Source organism: Orycteropus afer, unplaced genomic scaffold, assembly GCF_000298275.1.
Source record: "Orycteropus afer afer isolate SDZICR_OR568_19922 unplaced genomic scaffold, OryAfe1.0 scaffold00313, whole genome shotgun sequence".
Taxonomy (NCBI): Eukaryota; Metazoa; Chordata; class Mammalia; order Tubulidentata; family Orycteropodidae; genus Orycteropus; species Orycteropus afer.
In genome coordinates this window covers 2,831,983-2,857,920 of record NW_006921900.1, presented here as the reverse complement: position 1 = coordinate 2,857,920, position 25,938 = coordinate 2,831,983, and the positions used below count along the sequence as shown (strand labels likewise).

Here is a 25,938-nt window from a genome sequence, read left to right as displayed (position 1 = left end):
CAAATATCCCTCCAAACAACCTATAATTTACAGTGAATTTGATAAACTATAGTCCCTAGTAGAGTCCAGTCATATTACCTGCGTTATCTAAACATGAACACATGAGCAGGAAGCCCTTTTTAAGTATGGCTCTGCAACAAGGAGAGGAACAATACTTTGGAAGGGAATGGAATAGGAGAGGTGGAAAACACTGAGAAGTTCTATGCCTTTCTGACCCTCAAGTCATGTGGGTGCATTGGCCAGGTGGGGGCTGGCTATGCCTGTGGCCAAGCCACCAGTATTCCCCATGGCTTCTGTTACACTCAGGCTGCTAGGACATGGAGAGTTTAGATTTTCTTTACAAGTAGCACTTTGGTGGAAGGGCATTGCAAAGGTGGTCAACAGAAAATCATTAAAACTACAAAGAACAAGGTATTTGGGGAGAGGGCCACAGGCAAGCAGTTACATGGGCATGTCATTTAAAACACTGGTCCTCACCACAATGCTTGGAAGGTTCAGGAACCTTCTAAAAGAAACGATCAGACACACACCCTATTCCAGCCATTTAGGGAATAGAACAGTAGGAACTAAGGTGGCTCTGCAACTCCAGGACCACAGCCCCCTCAGCGTGAATCAGGAAACTAAAGAGACATGGGGAGCCAAGTCTGATCCACAGATGTGCTTTTATTCTTCAGGAGGATCATCTATAATCTAGATTCAGAAATATGTTAGCAGCCCTGAGATTGTGCCCTCTGTAACCCTGCCATGGGAGGAGGGGGAGGGGATGCTCACTTTGTGCCTTAGGGCTTTCTAGGGAGGCTAGTGCTGCTCTCAGGCTGTGCTTTACTGGTGAAACTGAATTACGGCAAAGCCACTAGAAGCACAAAGTATCCGCGAAGTCACTGGCATCTCCAAAGTATATCCTGAAAACGTAAATGAACAGATTCCATATGCAGACTAGAGATGATTTACACTTAAAACATTTAAATATAAATTAAACTATAACTTAAGTTACAACCAAAAGAAAAACCAAAAAGACACTCAGCAATGGAGAATGCTGAACACATACACAGGACACCCCAAACATGAGGCCATTAAAACGATGCCATTTTCATTGTGCCAACTTTACATTCATCACTGCTAGTCCGGCCGGGCCACCTGCACCATGTACATCATGCTGTCTGGCACTGCACTCCGCCCCGGGGCCCATCCTCGTCCTCCTCATAGGCCTCCCTGTGTTGGCGCCAGTTCTGCTCATTGGGATTGAACTCCTTTAGTTCCACCTGATCCATGTCGTCTGTAATCCTCACTTTCTGTCGAGGAGGGAGCAAAGCCTCCAGCTGAGGAAGCTTTTCTTGAGAAAGCCACTGTTTTTCAGGAAAGAGGACCTGCAAAGGGTGGGAAAGAGCAGTAGTTGTTTGTTCTTCCAATTAAGGCATTTAACAGCATGTCCAGTGAGAAGAAAACGCAGTGGACTTACTAAAAACTGTATGATCAGAGTCCCTTTCTCAAGGGGAGCTTTGTAGATGGGCATCCCTTCATTGCGCACACATTTCAGGTCCCCGTGCTTTATCACCTCACCTGCCACAGAAAAAGGTTTGGTTCTGTATTAGTTACAAAACAGGAAAACAGACGGTGACTTGAGGGGGAGGGCCAGAGTCCCTTTTGGTAAACTCTGGGGGCAGATCCTAGAGCCCAGTGGCAGTCAGGCAAAAGAAGGTGTAATTTAGCATCTGACTGGAAAGTGAGTCCCAGTCAGTCATCCCTGGTGAAGGGGGTGAGTGAGGTAAGGGACTCAGGTAGAACTTTCTCGGGCTCCAGAACCCTGCTGAGGCAGCATGCTGGAGCACACATGGCTTCGGTGTCCAGGCTTGGCCTCCATGGCAACATGGTCTGGTTTTAAAAAAGTGAAGTAGGAGTCAGAAAACAAAGCCTGGGTAAAACAGGTGCTGGTACCCATCCTGCCTGCCTTTTCAGGTGGTTACAAGTATCCTGGCCATCAGTGGAATGGGAGTCTGCACCTCACATACTCTCAGAGTCTGGAGCAGGAAAGGAGGCCAACTAGCCCCTACCTGGCATGAAAACCTGCTCAAGGCCATCCTGCAGGTGACGCCATCCCTGGCATGGGAGCTCGAGGTAGCTCAGGCCCCTGGCAGTCTCCCTCAAGAGTTAAAACGGAATCATAACTGGTGGGCTACAACGGGTCTTTTCCTAACTTGTACCTACTGGTTTTTACATCAAAAAGCATCATAGGAGGTAAGACCTCCCAGAGCTCAAAACAGTTTTCCCTCAAGTCTAAAAACGTTATTTCCTTCCAAGCATAGTAAAGGAAAAGGAAAGAGACAGAAGGGTATCTGAAAAAGTATGCTTTTCAGCTCAGTAATAATATTGGGTGAAGAAAGAAATGCTGAACGTAATTGGAATGGGGGATGAATGAGAGAAAAAGGGAAGATAAAAGCTAAACAGTGACTCATCCAGAAGCCACTTCTGGGAAAATGGTTTTCCACATAAGAGGGCTATTTCAGAGAGTAAAATCTCATCAAGAGAAAATCTTTACAAGTATATGATACGAGCTTTTTAAAACAAAACACATTGATGACTCTACCCTTGGGGCTATTCGTGTCCAGAGCTGTGACCCTAAGAGCCTACTGAGCATGCATGATGCTACTCCCTGTAGCTGACCGGACACAGGAGTTTCTGTGTTCTTATTTTCCCCTCCCCTCATTTCAAACAGGTTTTCTCTTCATCTGTGTTCCTATTAAAAGTCACCACTTCTTGCTCTCAAGAACTCCCCCATGCTTCCATGTCTCACTTGCAGGGGTTGGGAAATTGTTAGATCAAGCATGGAAAACTGCATGGAAGAAAAGGGAAATGACCATGAGGCAGGCCCTTTCCTGAGGAAAGCATTGCACCCTTACAAAGCTCCTAAGTCACTTTTTCATTAATCTGCTGGTTCTCAGCAATATTCAACACACTCTATGGGCCCTCTGGCAAGGAAGGAATTTCAATAGCAGCAGAACAGAGGAAGAAGGAAAAAGAGGAAATGAAAGAAAAAGAAGGGGTAAAGGAAAAGATAAAAGCGAAAAAGAAAAAGCAAAGAAATGAAATCGCCAGCAGAAAATTTACTTAACCCTGCCTTACTTAAAATTAAGCAAGAAAATGAGGGTGCCCCTGACACCAGGGAAGTAGCGTAGCTGGCCAACACCTTCCCTCTGTAACTTGTTCCTCACTACGTGTTGTCCTTGGCTTCCAGAGTGTCTGGCTGCCAGTATCTGGGAGGGAGCAAGGAATGCTGGGCTCCCATGGGGAAGCCCGCCCCAGGGTGTTCCACCTGGCTGACTCACGACCTCAAATCTGCTGCTCCAGCCAACAATGAGCTTGCCCAAAGTTGTTAGATACAGATGCTGCCCAGCTCGGGCTCTTAGAAGGGCTAGACTCAGATGCCTGTTTACAGTGACAATGTTAGGGAGTCTTGGACACAATACTGGGGGGGTATTAGGCATGTACTTGTTCATAACCAGTGCCCTAGATCTGTGTGTCAATTGTGATCCTCAAACCTTCCTACTCAAGGAGAAGAAGTGGATACTTGGGAGGTCTATGGAATGGAACTTGAAGGAAGACATTTTTAAAGTTTTCAATCAAATTTTGTATTGCAGACTTTCCCTCAAATCTTGATAAAGTATGTATACATACACATGGCAAATGAAAAGGCAAGTGGAGTAGGATGTTAACAGGAGGCAAACTGTAAAATGTGTATGGTTACTCCTGATGCTATTTTTATTTTACAATTTTTTCTAAGTTTGAAATTTCCAAATAAAATGTTAAAAGAAAAAACTCTGATCAAAACATGGATATATATTCCATTTTAAATTATGCCCAGAAAAGAAAGAAACAGCCAAGAGCCAAAGAGAGAAAGTGGAAGGAAAGAGAACAGGGAGAGGAGAAAGCAGGGAAAGGAGAGAGGAAAAAGTCTAGGAAGTTGGTCAAGCAGGCAGGATTTCACCGAGATCTACTCACCCCACTAGCTGCCAGAGCCTTATCACCAGTCACCACTGCCCTTAGACTGACATATCTCTTGCTCAGCCCTGAACTCCCTTGCACCTCTAGCCTTCAACCCACAGCTCCTCATAGAAACAGTTACTCCGTGACCCTGTGGCTTCTAAGGGGAGGACAGCAGCACTGTTCGTGGCCAGTGGTGAGGTCCAAGGGTGTCCAGGTAGCCTAGCTACCACCACACCCTGTCCCAGGCATGGACAGACAAGGGACCTTTTCCCCACCTGAAGTCAAACGCTATTCAGACAGCTTCAGTCAAGGTCCCTGCCTCCTCCTCTCCTTTTTCCAACTGCCTGCCCTTCCCCTCACCCCTTCTAGGAGGTGCTCTGGTGCCTACAGGACCCTCAACTTCATCAATACCAACTCTCCTGGGAGCTGGAAGCCCGGAATCTTCACAGGGGCTAGTTTCTAGGGCTCAAGCCCCCATGGAACCCTTTAGGCCCAGAGTCAGTTCCCTCAGGCAGTTCCCTCCATATCCTGTGGATGTATGCAGACAAGGGCATTCCTGTGGAAGTCTCCAAGGATATACTGACAGGCAATATCTTTTTGTTTCCTGGAAAATTCTATTCTAAAATGTTTCTCATGAAACGCCAGAGGAACATGGGGATGAACTAGTACAGAGCACTACTTATAGAATTTTTTTTTTTTAAATTCAAGTTTAAATCACAGATCCAGTTAAAACTTTAGACCCCTAAGATTCTTGTTGGAGGTTCTTCACTGCCTTAAATAATTTAAAATATAAAAGAACTTTATAAAATTCTCATAAATGCCAGTCATTAGTGATGACTTTAAATTTACAGAAAATCAAGTCACAATAACTTGGGTAACAGAAGTCAACCTAAATGTGAAGCAAAGCTAATTTGCCAGAATTACTGTGCCAAACACACAGAACCCCCACCACAGGAACACGCTTTTGAAACATTACCTGATTTGGTGGTAATAACAAGGATTCGATCATCCAGTGTTTTTATCGTCTTCTTGAAGCCACAAAGGGCTTCAGAGAGCTGAATTTTCATTTTCATGATCAAATCATGGCCTCGTCTCTGAAAGACACTATGATCCTTCTGATCAAGCACAATTATGACATCGCCAGGCTCCAGCTCAGGCTCCTGATCTCCTTCTCCATGAAATAGTATCTTTTGCCCATCTTTCATACCTATGAAACATCATCCCTTTCTGATTAGCCATGTCTCTTAAAAAATCAGTCTTTCTGTAAAGCTTGTCAAGAAGGAACAGAGACTCCTGTGGGGGTCCTTTATTCATCAACATTCCCAACCTTATGGGGGCATGGGGATGGAAATGGCAGCTAGGGTAATTGCTGAGAAGAGAGCATGCTTCTCTTGGCAAAACGTAGGTTCTCACCCAGGCATTCAGCAGGGAAAGGGAAACAGGCTATGACATCCACAGGCCTTACTGCACTCCCTGCTCATCAGGTACTGTGATACCACTAGTAGTATCATACCACCCACTTCCCAGTGCACATACTGTGTACAGCTCTAGGGACTGAGGGGGTCAGGGCAGATAGCCTTGTCATTTTCTAACAAGTCAGTGTAGGCATGCAGGCACAGGATTAAGGCAGGTTTAAACAAGAAGTCTCTTTAACAACACCTGTGCTGGTTTGAGTGTTCATTTTTGTACTTTTGGTTGCATCTCTGCTCTAGGATGAATTTGCTGGATTGGGAAGCCACAGCAAAATCAAGGAATACTCTAAACAGTTGAGACTGAAAACACACTAGAGTGATAGTGCCAGATGGACTGAATCAAGGGAATGCACTGTATTTGGGAGGCTCTGATGGAGCAGAGGTCAAATAAGACTTATGGAATACTGCAAAACTCTAAAAAGAGGTTGCTTTTGATTTTAAGGAAGCAGGCCTCAGGAAAAGAACTTTGGCAGGTGACATGGAATGGCAATAAGGCTATGACCTAGAAATAGGGGGAATTTATGGCACACCTTACTATTATTTAAATATATATTGTAATACATGTTATTTCTCTGCTACTTAACCCGTGTGTCCCATGATTAGCACCCAAATAGCATTTTCAGGAAGAGCTGCTTCTGGACAGCCTCACCTTTTTCAACATGCACCTCGATAATTTTCTTCTCTCGGATCACTTTGGCACCGCTGCAGTTCTCACAGCGGTCCTTGGGGTTGATGCGTTCACCCTGACCCTTGCACTCGACGCACACAGTCTGGATCTGCTGCACCATGCCTGGCCCAATCTGTTGAATATGGATCTGCATTCCCCGCCCCTTGCACAGTGGACACTTCTCGACAGAGCCCTTCTTCCCTCCAACACCTGCAGAGGGGACAATAATGGACGCCATGCTTGCCTCTTGTAAGTGGCCCTGCTGCATACCACAGCAGAAGGGCAGTGGACTATTATATTGAACACTGGGGTTTAAATTCTATGTATAAGCATGAAAAGTAATATGGAAGAGTCTAGATGATTCTTGTCAGCAGATAATATATAGTTATTAACACTGGATATCAAGCATTTGTGTGTATGACTGTGCTAAACCAAATTCATTACTTTAGCTTCTCTTTCTTGAAGAGAAAAACCACCAAGCTTAGAGGTGAACCAATAGGCTAGGGCTGTGGAGAACTGGAGAACACAGATCTATCAAAAGAGGGAGCTACCCAGCCCAGCCAATTTTCTGAAGGACAATGGGTTGGGTGTCACCAGATTTGACTGTTCTTGAAAAACAAGATTTAAAAAAATAGTAATTGTTTAAGTCAGAAGTCAGCAACCTATTGCAGTGTAGTAAATTACTTAGTATGGCTTTTCTACCCATAAGTCATTGTAAACTCAGTGGTGGAATGAGCAACTGAGGAGCTCCTGATTGTAAATGTTATCCACATGGAGTATTTCTGTTGGGCGTGGCACAAAACAATGTTCTGGGAGGTTCCCACTCTCTCTCAGGTGCTTAGAGTTCTGATGCTGTGACTGGCTAGTTTGACCACCCTGCTGGGCTCAAAAGGAGGCCTCCTAGAGGCAGAACTCTCTCTCTGACTGCTGGTTGAGGAAGACGTGCTGCTGAAAGAGACACGCGCCCTGGAAAGAGACACGCATTGCTGAGTGAGACACTGAGGGACCAGCACTAATGGGAAAGAGACTGTGAGAGACTGTTGGCTGAGGGACGGTGGGCCGGGAGAGAGACTGCGCATTCTTCCTGAACTTGAATTGTAGTCTGGTGCTTCCCTAATAAACCTCATAATCTGTGAGCTCTGTGTGGCCACTGCAGCAAATTATCGGACCCAGGAGAGAGGTGGTGGGTGCTTTGGGAGGAACAGTTGGAGAGAGGGCTGGAGGGAGACAGCATGTCTGGCCTTGCAGTAATAGGCCTTGGGTTACTGCTGGTAATCCTGTCTTCCTTTTGTGGGGTTCTAGGAGGTCAGAATATGTGGCCTCCTTGCCCTTTTTGCACCTATTATCTGCTGCCTGGTTTTCTAAATAAAGTTTTATTGAAACTATGCCTATTCATGTAAGAATTATCTAAGGCTGCTTTTGTACAAACTTGAGTAGTTATAACAGTGACCTTATGTCTCACAAAGCCTAAATTCTTTATAGAAAAAGTTTGCCAACTACTAGGTTAGATAACTCTTGATTTTTAAATTTTTTAAACAACTGTCGACATATTAAATAAATGGACAGCCAAATAAAACATCCCTTCAGGCAAACAGATTTGATACCCAGGCCACCTATTTGCAACCTCACATCTGAAAAGAGAAGTTTTGACCCTCACATTTGAAAAGAGAATTTTTCTCTAACTTATAACTAGCTTTGTTTTTGGATCAAAGGGGTCAGAACTGTGAGATTCATTTAGAAATTCATTTTACCTTCACATTTCTCACAAATTACATTTTTCTGGAGGGCCAATTTCTTTGTCACTCCATTATATAAATCTTCAAGAGTTACAGACAACTGATGTACAACATTCTTGCCTTACCAAAAAAAGAAAAGCACACAATTAGTAACACTGCATTAAAAATACCATGGTATAAGATACCACCCTCCTCCCAATTTATGCTCAATCACAGAAGTCTCCACAGCCTGGGAGCCATGCCTGTTCATTCCTTCCCTTCCTAAGGGAAACAATGCATCTATTATGCCTGCCTATTCTGGCCCTCTGCCAAGAACGAGAACTAATATTCTCTCTAGCTATAAAGTAGTGATTCAGTCATTTATAGATGTCAAGAAAAAGAGTTTCTACCTTTATGTTTCTCAGAACAAATGTGAGGACAGAGAGAGTACCAGTTGAGAAAACCTAAGGCAATATACACCAATCAAATTGGTTCAGTATTCCCCACAAAAGGAGCCCTTCCTCATATATGAAAAATGGTTTCAACTTTTAATTGAAACTCTTCCTTGGGCATAAAGCTCTTTACATTCTGGAAAACCATCACCCATTTATTTGTAATTCGTGGGTAAGTAGGAATTCTTTCATCTGCTGAAATCCTGTTTCTGCATGGACAAGGAACACTTCGTCCAGGGCTACACCAGCCTGTCAGGACTGAGGCACCAAGCCCCTCACTGCTACCGTAGACTCTGAACCAGCAAAATAAGCTGTCCTTGTGTACTAGCTGTCATCTCTGAGAGACGACTTAATTAAGGGTGTGAAGTTGTTCATCTCCAGACAGTGAGAGAGCTGGGCAATAGAATACCCCAAGGGTTTAGTCACACGTCCACACTGTCACAATTATATGAACAGACAAAATTACCAGAAAACATGGGGGAATTGTTCCTAATAAACACTTTGTGATTTTGTGGACACTGTGTTCACAGAATTGACCCTTAGCTTTCTAAAGTCCAAAGTCAATTATCATGTGAGAACAAGTACAGCCTCATTGATTGAGGACCTCTCAATGACCAAAATCACACTTCTTTAAACTCTAGTTTATTTTTTCTCTGATTTTGTCCAGAACTGTATACGCTTCATTAGCTGGTGTTGAGGGCCAAAGGAGATTATCAACTGTAAACTGGACAGAGGGAAAATGGCCCAATGGAGACCAGTTAAAGGTGATGGCTCATGGGCCAGCAGGAGGTAAGATGTAGAAAATTAAGAAGCCCAGAACAGCAAAAACAGTGCCTGAGGCCATTTGGCTCAGGGCTAAAAGTGCCTCACCTATCTCCCAGGGAGGAAGCTACTGTCCATGAAGCAGTCTGAAAAGACAGGCAGTTTATTCTACAAAGATTTTAAAAATAAAAAAGTTTGTTACCTAGAAAATCTACTAAGAAGGCTGAGAAAATGGGCTGTAGTGTACATGGCACATGAACAAGCAGGACAAAAGAGTGTCTGCAAACCCAGGTAAGGGAAAGCAGACTCAGGGAGGAGGAATCCACGGAGGAGAAAAGCACTCTTGGCAGAGACATCATGAATGATCAAAAACCTAACTGTAGTCTGACTCATGGTGACACCACATGTTCCAGAACAGAGCTGCCCACAGGGCTTGCCTGCTTGTAATCTTCATGGAAGCAGATTGTCAGGCCTTTCTTCAGTGGTACTGCTAGGTAGATTTGAATTGCAAACTTTTCAATTTGTAGCCAAGCACAAACCATTTGGGCCTCCCAGGGACCTGATGCCATTTATATCCTTCAGGACACAGGTGCCTGACCCCAACAATAAAGAAAGAGAGGACAAGATGAACTTGACCTTCCTCTTCTCCACCTACCTCCTTCATTCATTCCTTTACACCTACCTGCATCATTTGGAGGGTGTTAGGTAGTTGCTGAATAAGCAAAGACATTCAGGGTAGCCTGTATACTAGACAAGTGAGGAACTATTTATAATTAATGATCCTAAAACATGACACGTGTACCCTTTCAGATCCCAACAGCATGCATAATGTTTGGAAATTATGAAACTTGCTTACATTCCTTTAAGAGCACTTACCTCTTCTCTCTCTAGCCATCCGTCCTCCACCACCAAAGAACATGTCAAAGATGTCCATTGGTGATGAGAAGCTGGGGCTGCCAGAGCCGCCTTCCTTAACTGCTTGCTCCCCACCCTGGTCATAAATGTCCCTTTTCTTTGGATCTGAAAGCACTTCATATGCCTGGGATATGAGTTTAAACTTTAAAAGAAAAAAAGAGGACATCTGAGTTGTTTCATTAAGCAAACTCACCATATAGATGGTACAGTTACAGAGCCATTCTACACCCAACCCCATGAACTAGCTCGTCTATACATCTTCTATCTTAAACTTTATTTTTCCATTTACTCTCCTCATAAAGTGGGAAACACAGGGCATATATCCTTAAGGAACTGGTGGCAGGGGCACTGTAGAGAGTAAGAGGAAGTAGCAGGGCAGGAAGGTTTCTGCAGATTCTGGCTGCAACAGGAAGAAGTCATGTTGGGTTAGGATGCAGTGATATGTGCCAGGGCTTAATCTATAACCTGATAAAGCCCAGGACTCTGGGGTGCTACTCCTGGCATTACAGCTCATGGGAACTGCTTTACTAGTTTATTACCATAGAATTCAACTGCAGACATTTTATGAGCACCTACCCATCCATGTGCCAGACATTATACACAAACCTGTACTCCCAATCTTCCCCAAAAAACCCTGTTCCTTCCATGGTCTCCCCCATGTCTTAACTGGCCACACCAAAACCTCATTTCCTCATTTGTCAACAAATCCTGTCGGCCTTGCCTTCAAATTTATATCTTCAGTAACCTGAGACAAGGCTCAACATCCTCGATGTTGCATTCTGCCAAAAATGCATCACTGGAATCCAATTGCAAGAAAACTTAAATTGAGGGACATTCTGCAAAACTGGGCTGGACGGTATAAGAACACAAATAACATGAAAGACAAGATTAAAGAAGAACAACCAAAATTCAAATGCAATGCATGATCCTGGGCTAGATCCTGCACTAGGGTAAAAAATGGCTACAACAGACATTACTGGAACATTAGAGAAATGTATTTTTTTTCTCAACGTTAAACTTCTTGAATTTGTTCATTATACTATAGATTGACTTGTGTCCCCCAAAAAATATGTTTCAATGTGGCCAAGCCAAGATTCTCAGTATTATGTAATTATCATCCCTTTTGGGATCTGATATAATTATCCTATGTGTTATAAATCCTAACCTCTATGATGGTAATGAGACAGGATACAATCTACAGGATTGTTTTCTCTTGACTCAATCTCTTTTGAGATATGAACAAATGAGCAAAGGAGCAGGGACCTGACTACCACCAAGAAAGAAGGCCTGGGAGTAGAGCTCATTCTTTGAACCTGAGGTCCCTACGCTGAGAACCTCTTAGGCCCAGGGAAAGATTGTTGGCAAGATACATGCGTATTTCCAAGGTTCACCAGACCCACAAATGTTGAGACAAGGATCCTCCTCCAGAGCCAACAAAGGGAGAAAGCCTTCTCCTAGAGCTGGTGCTCTAAATTCAGACTTCTAGCCTCCTTAACTGTGAGGGAATAAATTTCTGTTTGTTAAAGCCATCCACCTGTAGTACTTCTGACAGCAGAACTAGATTAAGACAGACAGTTATGTAAAAGGATGTCCTTGTTCCTAAAGGTAATATGTTGACATGTTTAGGAATGAAAGGTTATGATGTAAACAACTCACTCTCAAAATCTTTAGCAAATAATAAGTGATGATAATAATAGAAATGGAAAAAGCAAATATGGCAACATATTTACTATTAGTAAAGCTAGGTGAAGAATATGCAGGTGTTCCCTCTCATCTTTTTCTGTAGCTAGAGAAAGGTGTTTTTGTTTTGTTTTGTTAAATGTGCCCTGGGCATGAAACAGCTCTGGCCACAGCCCAGGCATCAAGCTAGAATGAACAAAGAACTGCACGTCTACTCTGCCCGATTAATACAAGAGAACCACCAGCAATCAGGTGTCTCTCTGCCCATAGCCAGGCGTTTAGACACAGAAGTTTGAAAAATACAGGTATAGCTTGTTATATTGTGCTTTGCAAACAATGTGTTTCTAACAAACGGAAGATTTGTGGCAACCCTGCATCAACCAAGTCTATCGGAACCATTTTTCCAACAGCATGTGCTCACTTCATGTCTCTGTGTCACATTTTGGCAATTCTCTCAATACTTCAAACATTTCATAATGGTACTGCACACTTAACAGACTATCGTATAATATAAACACAACTTTGATATGTCCTGGGAAACCAACAAATTCATGTGACTCTCTTTGTTGACATACTTGCTTTACTGCAGTCTGGAACCAAATTCACAGTATCTCTGAGGTAGGACTATACAATCAAGACATTAAAATATCCCAAATCCAGTCCTTTTCGTCACCACCATGACTGCCCTAGTCAAGGCCACCATCTCTTGCCTGAATTGCTGCAGTGGCCTTCTCATTGGTCTCCTAGCTTCCATCCTCACCCAGCTTTCAGTCTGTTCTCTGCACAGCATCCAGAGCAAGCCTGATAATCATGCTGATCCCCTGTCCAAAACCCTACAAGGATGTCCTGTCTCACTTGCAGTCAAAACCAGTCCTTACTCTGATTAAGCCCAACCTGACACCTCTGACTTCATCTCTTCCCAAACACACCCCTTCTCCAGCTTCAGCAGCTTCTTGCTATTCTTTAACACCCCAATATGCACCGATCTTTGGCCTGGTATGGCCTCCCATCATGTCTTTCAAGCCTTTGTGCAAATGTAACTGTCTCAGGAGGCATTCCCAATGACCTTGTTTTAAAACTGCAATCCTATCACCAAAACTTCCCATCTCACCGTCCATGCTTTATTTTTATCCATAACACTAACCACCTTCTAGCATCAAAAAAACAAATGAAACTCACTGCAGTCGAGTCGAACCCAACTCATAGCGACCCCTCCTTGGGTTTCTGAGGCAGTATCACTACAAATGTAGATTGCCCAACCTTCCTTCCAAGGACTGACTGGTGGGCTTGAACTGCCAGCTTTCTGGTTAGCAGTCAAATGCCTTAGGCACTATGCTACCAGAGCTCCTCCTTCTAGCACATACCCTTTCTATTGCTTATGTTGTATGCCCCCACTGCAATGTAAGCTTCTTGAGGACAAGATTTTGTCAGCTCTGTCCGCTGCTATATCCCTAAACTTAGACTGTGCCTGGCATGTTGAAGGCAGTCCGTAAATATTTGTTGAAGGAATGGCTTGATGTGTTATGAATGACGTAGGGTCTTGGCCTTCCCTGAGCTACATTTACATATAACTATCCTATCATGCAGTTGGCTCCACAAAACATACAGATATTCAAAGTGCCATGAAGATACTAACATGGAAACAAGTAACAGGTATGTTTTCTCTTGTTCTACAATCTCTGAGCTGAAGTAGGTAACAGAGAAAAAAAAAGTCCTTATTAAAGAGACATCAGAATCATACACAATGCAGTCAGTTCTTTTGATATATTAATTTTCACATCATTTATGCAAGGAGTACAATCCACTACTACCCCTTTCCTCAACAGAAAAATTGAGGTTTAAGAATCTGGTGCCTAGTCCATGGAATCCTCAGCCTACACGACTATGAGAAGAACTAGATGGTGCCTGGCTACCACTGTCAACCACTCAGAGAGGGATCTATCTAGATCTTGGATGGAATGGGAGAGTGGTGTGGAACAAAACTCAAAATCATTAAAAAAAAAGGGGGGGGGACCAGGTTTGCTGGTCTGATGGAGCCTGGTGGAACCCCTGAGACTATGGTCCTTAGTTGCCCTTCAGGTCTGGAACTGAACCTACTCCTGTGGCTTCCAGCCAAACAAAAGACAGACATATGAGCAGAACATTTGCATTAGCTAGATACACTCCTTGGAGAGATCAATCATGGCAGAACAGAAGGGCTGTGTAAGCACAGGAGTGCATGGGAGGGAAGGAGACAGGGAAGAGGTAACTACGGAGAGGAAGTCAGAGGGGAGTTGTTGCATTGTAGGAAATTACAGTCAATGTCATGAGACAAACTGTTTATGAGCTGCTGTATGGAAAGTGAATTTGCTCTGTAAACTTTCATCTAAATCACAATAAAAATTTAAAAGAATCTGGTGCCTAGTATGGAAGACCAGAAAGCAACTAGGTCCAGCTGCATCCCAAGAATTTCCCAGGCTTGTCTGTCAGTCAGGAATTAGGGAAGAACAGCATGCTCTTTGTGTAGCCATGCTGTACAGGTGCTCAGTGTGTGTTGGCTGGCTGAATGAATGAATGAAGAGAGATGTCATGAGAAGAAATACACTTTTACAGTTCCTATGTGGAAAACAATCTACAGAAACTTATGCTTCATGAGTATGCCTACTAGAAACATTCACCAAATACCCTATACACTCACAAGACACTTGGACTCATAGGAATTAATCCAAGAATGGAAAAGGACAGTAGTGACTTCCCTGTCACTTGAGGAATTTAATCAGAGGCTCTGACTAACTACTGTAGAATATACCCCACCTCTGGGGTCCCAGCATTCCAGGGTCTAACTCAGCCCCTTGCCTGTACCTGCTTCTTATAGTTGGGGAGGGTACTGCTCTGACCAGCTCACTTTTCAGACAATGAAAATGTACCACAGAACCTTAATGGAGTATTATGCACCTGGAAAAATGGCTTTGAAGATGATGTAGCAATCAGGAAAGTACTTTTGATTAAATAGTAAGTGGAAAGGAAAAAAAAAAAAAAGTCTATGTTCCACAATGACCATGATCATCCTGGAAAAGGCTGGAAAAAAACACAGTGAAAATGGGCAGGGTAATATGTTTTGCTATCTTTTATGATGCTTTAACTTGAAAATTGGTAACTGAAACTGTTACAGTGAAATTAGTCAAAAGGCCAAACATCTCAAAAGCTGGTCAGGGCAGCAGCCAAGAATATACCCTCCTTCACTGCTCCTGAAAGGAATGATCTTGCTCACCCACCACCCTTGCGTCTTGCAGAAAACTAGCCACAGATAAGTACAGACTCCACACAGAGTGCCTGACAACAAACACAGGCTGCCCAACGTGCTTAGCAACACAGGACAACAAGGCAAAAAACAAAGACTGACATTCCAATGGCCTTCTCAGTTGTCCCAGAGCAAAGGGGAAAGGACTGGCTTAATCTATTTTTGAAGAGACATTAATAATATAGTGACAAACTGAGGAGGGAAAAAAAAATTAAAAGGTTCTACCTGTGACAGATAAAGAAGGCAAGAATATTCAGATGTGCACAAGAAAGAAAAGTATACCCAGCGTAAACTGGGACCAGAATATGAGGTATCTAGTGAATGAATGATTTCTCTCCAAGGAACTTTACAACAGTTCCTATAAATTGTTTTCCTAGTCTCCTCACCCCCTTTAATTTCCACAAATTTCCACTGATCTACCAATTCACTCTCCCTTCAGCAAAACAATTTTCCTTCCAGTCTGTGCCTTCTACAGGGTTCTCCCCTCCGCCACACAGGAACTGTGAAAGTGTATTCCTTCCCATGACATCTCTCTTCATTCATTCATTCATTCAGCCAGCCAACACACACTGAGCACCTATACAGCCTGGCTAGACAAAGAGCATGTGGAAGGCATGGGGGCTGGGAGCCCCTGCCCTGCTAATCTTCTGGCAAGGAATACGAGTGTCAAACAAGTTATCACAATTAAAGCAGGATGAGTTTTAGGGTGGTGGGTCAGTCTATGGGTCAGCCTCCTGGAAGATGTTTTAGCCAAGAACTAAAATAAAGATTTTTATTTATTTCCTAGAGAGTGGGTAGGATTTCTAGCAGTGGGCATATAATACTTAACCTCCCCAAGCTGCAAGGTACCTGTCAGGCCTCGCCACTAAGAGCCTCACTCATGTGACACTAACCAGTGCCCAGTTATAAATAAATAATAGCTTTGAACAAGCCACCTGCTCAACGTGTATACAAGACAAACGCCACACAAATACAGTATAGATCAAATCCAACTGGATAAAAAGCAGCTTCAGAATACCAAAAGCATACACATTTCAAATTGTAGTCACACAGCCATGTGATTTGACCTGAAATCAGGATCAGAAGGCTTTCCCACACATTGCCTTTAGCCAGGCTGCTAGAAGTTGAGATAGAAGTCTAGAAGTGCTCTCCTTAAAGGAGACTCTAAGAAACAAACTACAATGAATTTAGGAAGCACGTCTATGAACCACCAACATCATGTAGAAAGCTGGTGACTTTAAACGCTACAGTAAGCTACCTAAATATAGATGAGAAAGAACATGAGTGGGCAACAGGCAAATGGGTCTTACAGGAAAGCATTTTAAACTTGTGACAGCCACATTCAGCACATGAGGCTAAATATAAATATTCTATCACTGCTGCCACCAGGCCAACCTTCCGTTAAGTAGCTTTCTCCAGCTTGGAATAATGAATGCAGACAGGTATTTTGATACCAGTGTCTTTTCCACATATCTAAATGCTAGTCCATTGATCTTGGCTTCAAATGTAGTCTAGGTGTCATTGTTATTAGCTATTACAACAGGTCCACCCCCCAAAACCCATCTGGGACAGCCAACATTTTATAAGAAAATTGCTAGAAGTAAAGAGAGAAGTGGAAGGTAACAAGCTTTTCTTGCAATGCCTGATCCTCAAAGTCACCTATTCAGGTGGCTCATGAGCATCTTTGGGTAAAAGAAGCAGGCTGTCTCTGTTCCTATAAACAAGCTAAAAAGGTTTAAGCTAAGTTTATTCAAAGCATTTTTCAGCCTATTATATGTACTTAGGACCAACCATTTGTCACAGAAAAACTGAAATATGCATGTAAGATGATGTATCAGGTTACAGATCTTCCTGTCCCTGTTTAAAAAAGAAAATGTGGTTATTCGATGTCTGACAACCTTTATCAAGCAGAAGAAAGGCACACAGAGTGAATTCTGCCATTCATAAGAGGGACACAAGGTTTGCCCAAAGTACTGTTGTTGTTATTATGTGCCGTGAAGTTGGACCCGACTCATAGCGACCCCTCCTTGGTTTCCAAAGCAGTATCACTAAGGAAGTAGAGTGCCCAACCTGCTTTCCGAGGAGTGGCGGGTGGGTTTGAACCGCCAGCCTTCTGGTTAGCGGTCAAGTGCCTTAGGTACTATGCCACCAGAGCTCCCGCCCAAAGTACTAGCTCAGATTAAAAAAACATTGTCCCTAGGGTTTACACAGCAACAGGAAATATGAGCACAATAATAATTCAATCCCTGTGGTTCCCAGCAAGTAACTTTAGGTCGTGCGTGCCTCGGTTTCCCTGTTTGATGGCTGCCTCTTCGACAGAAACAAACTCTATGTGAGCTGAGCTCCCACATTTAAGTCCCAGCGTCTCGCCGTCATTTGGCACAAATCGTAGGAACTCCATAAACACTTGTGGAGTATATGGAGGAATGAATGGGCTGAGTAGGGGCTCAAAAGGGGATCAAGACCTTTGGCCCGGATCCTTCACCAGGCGAGGCTGTGGCTCAGCTAAAGGCCTTCCACCTGACCACGCCGCGCTGCGCCACCTCGGCCTCGAGGTGCCCCCGCCGGGGGCAGCGCGGTGCCGGGCGACCGCCTCCGCAACCCACGCAACTTGGGTTCCCTGCTGCCTTCAATAATTCACAGCCCTAGGCCTCCCAGGACGAATAATTCACGGCATCTCCGCGGCGCCCCTCGCGAGCCCGTCCCACGCCGCCCCGAGCCCAGCCCGCACCTTCTCTCCCTCATCCGGGTTCTTGTCCGGGTGGTACTTGAGCGCCAGCTTGCGATAGGCCTTCTTGATCTCCTCCGGGGAGGCGTTGGGCTTCACCCCCAGGATGTCATAGTACTGGGTCTCCTTCACCATCTTGTCTCTGCGGGGCGGGCGAGGCGAGGCAGGTCAGCGCACCCCAGACGCCCCCGCCGGGTCCCTCGCCCGCGTCCCCGCCGCCTGCCCGCCCGTCCGTCACGATCACAGCCGTAGCCGCCGCAAGCCTGGGCTCTCGCCCGCCTGCCCGCGCTGGGCCGACCTCCAGGCGCCGGTACGCCGCACTCGAGCCGCCGGCTCCTCCGCGGCGGGTTTTATTCGGCGCTGGCGGAAGGTTCCGCAAGGAGTCAGTGACGCCACAAAAGCCCAGAACCTTCGCGGAGGTTCCGGCGGCGTCCAGGACCGGCAGGTTGGGGTCCGGAGGCGGGCTCGCGGTCGGGACCTGAAGCAGTCTGGCCAGCTTACCCGGTGTCTTCTGGTGCCTGTCCTTCCGGCCGCCCGTCCGACTCCCCTGACCTCCAGTTTTGACTGCCACCCCGGGCCATGTTTGGTGCTTTGGAAGGCGGCTTTGGCGTGGAGGGCGCCTTCCGACGTCCGTCTCGCCGTCCCGAGGCCGCCCCCTTACCCTTCCGTGTGTCCGTGGGGCCGGCTGGTTCGAGGATCGGGTGACCGGGAGGGCAGCACCGGCAGGAACCTTGCTCAGAGGGGCTGGATTGAGAGACCTGCGTCTTGCACTCCCTACCAGGCCTCTCCTTGTGGGTGTGGCCGCCCTCTGTTTGGTCACAGCCAGGATGCGCACCTAGGACTGCCCTGGATTGCTGCGTTTTTAAGGGGTTTAGAGTGTAGTGACCCTCTACGGTGGCGGGGCCCTGTTCTCCGAGGCTGAATAGGTGCTGGCTGCCCCCGGGGCATTTTCAAGGCGGCTTAAACCTAAATCTAGATCTAAACCGTGGTTTTTCACAGCCTTCAGGTGTGGACAGTGGCTTCTCCACCGCTCAGAACTAGGGATCCTTGAAGACGCCCAAGTGTGGGCAGTGACATCCCCCAGATGTGGCTAATGACGACCCTAGACGATGTCCCCCAGGTCTCCCAAGGGTAGGCAGTGCCCCCTGCTGCCCCAGGGGTGAGAAACCGCCCCCACTTCCTCATATCTTCAGTGCACAGAGCACCAAGGCTGGCCAGGCCCGACAGCCATGTTGCACATATTGGGGGAATGGTTGCTGGCTGACAGCTCTGGGTGGACTCTGCCGGCCTGAGCCTCCCAGGGACACTGCTTAGCCCCCTTTGAGTGTCTAGGAACCAGAAGGGTGAACGTGGAAAACAGGACCAGAGAGTATGAGGGAACCGCAGGCCCCGCCACCCCAGCCAGGCCTCAGCTTCTGTGATGGAACACTTTCGAGAAGGGGCGCCATTGCTTACCTCTCTAGAATCCTTTGGCTTTGTTTTGAGTCCTTCTGCAGGCACCACCTTCCTCTATTTGTTTAATAGAAAACAACGTAATATCCAAGATGTGGTTATTTCTGTTCTTGGCAGCATTACTTTTTTCCCTTTGATTAGTGAGCCTGTAGGGTAGTAATCATAGGACAGAGTAAAGAAGTCAGAGCTGGAAGTCAATCTTGGATTCTATGCCAGATCTTATTATCTGTAAGGGCCTTAGGCTTTCTGAGCTTGTTTCTTGATCAGCAGAACATATCATTGTCATCTACTTGTCTGTCTTTCTCACAGGAGTCCTGCAAGGATTAAATGGGAGAACTGTTAAGACTCCTAACACAACAACGTAACCCAATGCACTGCCTGCCGTGGAGTCAAATCGAACTCATAGGGAGCCGTCCTTGGGTTTCCCAGGCAATATCAGTATGGAAGTAGATTGCCCAGACTTCCTTCTGAGGAGTGGCTGGTGGGTTTGAACCACCAGCCTTCTGGTTAGCAGTCAAATGCCTTAGGCACTATGCCACCAGAGCTCCTAAAGAAACACTAAACACGTTGTTGTTGTTGTTGTTATGTACTGTCCGAGTCGGACTGACTCATAGCAACCCCTCCTTGGGTTTCGGAGGTGGTGGTATCACTACAGAATTAGATTGCTCAACCTTCCTTCCAAAGAGTGGCTGGTGGGTTTGAACCACCAGCCTACTGGTTAACAGTCAAGTGCCTTAGGCACTGTGCTACGAGAGCTCCACTACTGCTAACACAATGGGTTTCAAACTTGGCTGGTTATAGGGATCATCTGGGGAGCTTGTAAAAATCCTTGTGTCCATACCAATTACATTAGAGTCTCTGGGACTGCATCCAGGGAATCAGTATTTTCAAAGCTCCCCCATGATTCCAGTGTTCAGCTAGAGCTAAAGCCACAGCCCAGCACCACATACCTGTCAAGGTTCAATACTCAGAACCAGTGACATTGGCAGCAGGGGCATGAGTTGGGAGAAGGATGCCTTAAAGGTGGTCAGAGCCAAGGAGGCACAGAATGGGTCATTGTGATGGATAATAGAAAGTCCAGCCCTTCTATTTCTGTGTGACCTTAGGCAGTTGGCTTGATTTTCTGAGCTTCAGTGTACTCCACCTCTTAATGGGGATAATATAAATAGGAGCTCTTGTGGTGCAGTGGTTAAAGCATTTGGCTGCTAACCAGAAGGTCAGTGGTCCAAACCTGCCAGCCACTCTGCAGCAGAAAGATGAAGCGGTCAGCTTCTATAAAGATTTACAGCTTTGGAAACCCTATAGGGCAATTCTACTCTGTCCTTTTGGGTCTCTATGAGTCTAAATCAACTTGATGGCAGTGGCAGTGGATAGTATATGATAGTACAGGTGGTTCAAGGATTTCTTAGTTATCTAGTGCTGCTATAACAAATACCACAAGTGGATGGCTTTAGCAAATTAATTTTTTCACATTTTCAGAGGCCAGAAACGTGAATTCAGAGCGCCAGCCCTAGGGGAAGGCTTTCTCTCTCTGTTGACTCTGGAGGAAAGTCCTTGTCTCTTCACTTTCTGCTTTCTGGTTCCTTGGAGATCTCCATATGTCTCAGCATCTATCTCACCCCATTTCTGCTTCTAGCTTGCATTTAACTTCTTTTATATCTCAAAAGAGATTGACTCAAGTTACACCCTACACTAATCCTGACTCATTAACATAACAAAGACAATTCATCCCCAAATGGGATTGTAACCAATAGGCATAGAGGTTAAGATTTACAACACATATTTTGGAGGGACACAATTCAATCCATAACAAAGAATAAAGCAAAAATGATGGTATTTGAATGGTTGAAATTTGAGACATGCTGCTCCAATTCCACCACCTCATTTTAGCAATAAGGAGACTCTTAGAAGAGACCAAACTAAAAGGCATAGAATGGGCACATTGTCCCCTGAATCCCAGTCCCAGGCTCCCTTTGTGGCATGGGATGGAAGGAGAAGTAAAGAAGTAGCTTTTGCACGAGGCAGCCTGGGGTAAGTTCTCCATGGAGTCTACTGAAGAGGGGGAAATAACGTGATGAGGAAGTAGGTCAGGAAAGATTCCACAGAAAGGGGTCATGAACCATAGACAGGGAAGTTAGAACTTTAAGCAGAGATGGGAGGGAGGGGAACTACTTGGAAGGGACAGCAGAATAAAAGAGAGCACAGTGCTATGATGGATGGAGGCTCTGAATCAGGAGAGAAGCAAGGACAGATACTCCGGGAGAGTTTATTCCTCCTGTGATGAACCCTGGGGAGTCATGGAAGGAACTACATTCAGGGAGGAATAACGAGCAGCAATCATGAGAGGTTGGGTGCCTCTGGACCTCCTAGGAGAAGTGTGGGTTAGACATGCAGATTTGAGAGTTCCTCTGAAGAGGGGCCAGGTGGTTAACAGGCTGGCCCAGAGAGTGGGTACAGAGGGAGGAAGAAAGTACCTTGGGAAGCACCTGCCTTGAAGTGGGAGGCAGAAGAGAAGCATCAGAGAAACAAGAGAAATGAGAGTGTGGAGAGGAACTGAAACCAGAGTGTTGAGAGGGGATGGAGGGAACAGTGTGCAAGCAGCAGAGAGATGGGAAATGGTGGAGTTAGTGCTTTCAGAGGAGGTCACAGGCTTCCTTCAGTTAAACTGTACTCGTTGCCAAACAAGTTGATTCTGATTCATGGGGTTTCCAAAGCTATAAATCTTCACAGAAGCAGATTGCCCTATCTTTCTCCTGTGGGTTTGAACCACCGACCTTTCATTTAGCAGCCAAGAGTTTAACCACTGTGCCACCAAGGCTCCTGTTTAGAGGATTTTAATTTGCTGGGCTCCTTTGATAGCAGCTATAACCCCAGGCTATTGTTTCAATAGGCGCTGTGGTGGTGTAGTGCCTAAGGCATTTGACCGCAAACTCACCAGCCACTCCTCGGAAGGAGGGTTAGGCAATCTACTTCTGTAGTGATACCACCTCAGAAACTCGAGGAGGGGACTTGTGCTTGGAAAGACCCCACTCTCACTGGCTGCTACTTTGGCAAATTACCTCTCTCTGAGTCTCAGTTCCCTCCTCTGTAAAATAAGGATGACAGCAAGTGCCTAATACACAGAGTTATTGTAAGGGTCAGTGGAGACTATGTATGTAAAGGGCTCAGTATGTGTGTGGCAGAGAGCAAGTGCTCACAAAATTTGGCTTGGTTGATTGATTACAACAGACAGCTAGTGTGCACTGGCTGTGTGCCAGGCTCTGTGCTGGGCACCAAAAATACAGTCTGAATTAAGGTAGTGCCTGCCCTTAAGAAGCTCTTTGCCTAGCCTAGCCAAACCTGACTACCTGAATCTAACCACTCTGTCTAACCCCCAGCACTCCAGCCTCTCAGAATTTCTAAGAGCTCATGTTCAAATAGCTCATCACTGCCACCTTGCTTTAATAGGCAAGTCCCAGGCTCCCAGAGGTGTTTCTGTGGGTTAGGACATGGTCTCTCAGAGGCCACTTCCTCCTGGAACTTGGCCCTCACTGGAGCTATTGCCAGGGAGTTCTGGCAGTGTAGTGGCTAAGACATTTGGCTGCTAACCAAAAGGTTGCTGGTTCAAATCCATCAGCTGCTCCACAGAATAAAGATGAGGCAGTCTGCTTCCATAAAGATTTATAGCCTTGGAAACCCAAAATGGGGGTTGCTATGAGTTGGAATCTACTTGATGGCAGTGAGTTTGGTTTTTGGTTTGAAGCTTTTGCTGTCAGAAGTTGGAGGTGCCTCAGTTTAGGGAGAAAAAACTAAGAAAAGTGAGGACTCTTGTCATCCTGCTATATATGTATGCTTTATAGACAACATTCTGAGGTCCTACAGACAATAAAAACATACAAAGCCCTTAGGATGGTATTTGGCACAACAGTCAATAACTTGGCCATTGTCATCATTCAATGCAAAAAAATTCCATACATCATACATGTGTCTACCTAGATACCTAGAAGTATCACATTTGGAACTACAAAAAGCCAAATAGAGTGGAAGACCGAAAAATCTCTCCCTTCTGCTGGGGAATTGGGCTGGGACATTGACCTTAATGGTGCCACAGTTTTAGGAGGCCCTGTGTGTGCTAGTTAATGCTACACTTAATGATTTCTTCAGATCTTTCTACAGTCTTTCCCCTTCTGTATCAGCAGTAATGGCTCCTATTAAATATGGTTCCTGACAAATTAAAGAATATTCTAGACCAGAATAGAATTTCAACCTCAGTCATCAATCAGGCTCAGACCTCAAGGCATCATATCAATTCTTCCCTAACTCCTCTATTACCAAGGTTGTGACATTTCCTCAGAATTCTCCCAGCTCTGTCCTGTGCCTTAAGACAGGCCCTCATTATCCTCCCTTTGGTGCCCCCCCCCCCCAATCACCATCCTTCCATCCTGGCTGCTTATGCAGACACCAGCTTATGAAACTTCCAGAAGCTCAGTTCTATTCAAGTCACAGCCCTGCTCAAAAATCTTTGATGGGTTCCTGAATACACGAAATCTAAATCCTTCCCCTGGCATTGTTTCTCTACGGTCTGAACCCAGCACATTCTACTTGGCTCCAGGTCTGACTCAGACCCTTATTTGCCCTGTCAGAATAGTGCAGTGAAAACAAGCCCAGGATCCATTCAGAAGTACAGAGACACCACAGTTCTGTTGTTACGATGATGGTGAGGTAACATTAAAAAAAAAAAAAAAAAAAAAAGTGCATCTAAGTAGGTGGCTTTGAATTGTCCTCAGAAAGGAAACTATCTTTGGAAAAGTACATTGATAAGCTGACTAAAGAGGAGTTTGAGATCCTAAGGCCAGGGCCTCAAGATGGTGATTTAATTGCCCAGCATGACACAAGAAGAGTAAATTTCTTATGCTCTGGGGAAGGAGTATAGAAAAAAGTAAGAGAGGAGGGAGAAGGAGGAGAGAAGACCTGACAAGAGAAGCTTGGACAAGGTGAAGCTGTCAATCTTTCCTCTGTCTCCTCCCCTCCCCTCTGCCCCATCTTCAGCATATTTGGGAATGAGGGGAGGAAGAAGGCTGATATGAAAGAAGGACTGGAATACACAGAGGAGACAGTAGGATCCTCAGCCCCTGGAAGGGCCTAAAAACTGTGGGAAGAGCTTTGGAGTCCTACAGGCTGTTAAATTTGAGTGATGTGAGTCAATTTTACCTAATCTCCATGAACATCTAGTTCCATTTACTATTGTTACTATAATTGTTATTACAAAAACATACTCCCCAAAAAGATACTCCCTCCTGAGAGAAGCACAGAAGAAACAAGAAAAGATGCTACGACGATCCTTTAGAAATGTTTGCTTGACAGAAATGCTTCCTTTCTGGTTAGCTGACAAGTGGTTTGTGGAACACGACTCTGTAAAATATCAGGCTCCCAACAAAGAAATGAAAATGGCCAGTAACCATATTTTAGAAGTTCAAGTTCACTGTTAATCAAAGAAACACAAATTCAAACAGCAACATGATACCATTTTTTGCCAGTGAGGGCTGAGGGGGGATTGATTCACTAAGGGGACCATTGTGCAGTGATGAGACCTTCCCACATGTTCACCAGCTGCAGGCCCCAGGCAAGAGTCCAGCGGGGCCAGCAGGGACCCTGAGACAGGTGTATTTTTTTTTTTTCAATTGTGATTTGGGTGAAAGTTTACAGAACAAATTCACTTTCCATACAGCAGTTCACATACACTGACAGGTGTATTCTTGAATGATTTCTTTTAGAAGGATAAGCACAAGGCTGCTCCCTATGAGGTGGAGGTTAAAGATGTCCCAAATGCCCAGGTTTTCCAAATTACTGTACCACTGCATCATCTCTAACATCAACTCCTTCTCCTCTCCTCAGTTATTTTCCCTCCCATCTTAGGGTTCCTCATTTCACTGTACCATCTCACAGAACTCACAAACTGCCAAGGAAAAGGCTCACACGGTGGTGGAGGCAGGGAGGCTGGCAACTTCCAAATTCATGAGTTAGACCCAAGTCTGGAGGATTCACCTCACTCACATGGTTGCATGACTGGCAAACACAAATTTGCAGGTCAGACAACCGGCTGCTCTCTCAAGTCCAAGTGTGAGATGACAAACCAAATGCAGCATCCAGAGCAAGAGAAAGTGAACTTTGCCAGAACATTCTCATATATATATATCCTCAAGGAAACTTAAGGGTGGTGGCTTAAGTCGCATTCTCCAGCAAGGCTTCTGGCTTCCCTCCATTGCTATAGAAACCCTGGGAAGGCTATGGTCACTGGAGTGGAGGCAAAGGCAGGAGGGAGGGGCAAGAGTGGCAGACAGAGGAGGATCATGGTCCCAGTATAAATATAAAAGATTGATTTTTTGACTGTCCAGCAGCAATCCTCTTTCCCAATAACTCCTCAGAAAATTGTCTCATTCTTGCGAGGACAAGATGAGGGGAGACAGTCTCAGCAGATGGAAGGGGCCATGGGTTAAGGGGCCACATCCAGCCTCTCCTAGTCCCTGCTGCAGCCAGGGATGAGGTCATGATTCGAGCTTCATCAACCAGGTGCTCTCTTCTGGATCCCAAGAGAGCAATAGTAGGACCTGAGGAAGAATTAGTGGTCATTCTTGGCAGCAGTGATAAGGGGGGAAGGCAGTGGTGGGGCCTGGCTAAGAGGTGGTTGCCATATTTCTTGTTTCTTGCTTCTCGGCACCTTGGAGCTCCTCAGAGACTGCTCAAGGCTGGTGTCCAAGCCTGTCAATTCTAGAGTCCTCTGACAGCCTTCCTATTAGGTGTGGCAATGTGACTGAGTTCTGGCTAATGGAATGTGAAGAAAAGGCATGTATACCG

The 25,938-nt window shown here is 45.3% G+C and overlaps 1 protein-coding gene and 1 non-coding gene across 2 annotated transcripts; both read right to left on the bottom strand.

Moving 5' to 3' along the window:
• Positions 1-1,151: 1,151 nt before the first annotated feature.
• Positions 1,152-18,233, bottom strand: DNAJA4 (DnaJ heat shock protein family (Hsp40) member A4). Its single transcript, XM_007951837.1, has 8 exons — positions 18,154-18,233; positions 17,656-17,794; positions 9,926-10,106; positions 7,872-7,976; positions 6,103-6,330; positions 4,958-5,188; positions 1,460-1,560; positions 1,152-1,367 (listed from the first exon to the last, which is right to left on the bottom strand). Exons 1-8 carry the CDS (start codon positions 18,231-18,233, stop codon positions 1,152-1,154), a joined length of 1,281 nt encoding a protein of 426 aa, XP_007950028.1.
• LOC122151138 lies at positions 11,782-11,923 on the bottom strand. The gene has a single exon (XR_006163995.1). It is a non-coding gene; the product is annotated as a small nucleolar RNA SNORA48 (small nucleolar RNA).
• Positions 18,234-25,938: the final 7,705 nt, after the last annotated feature.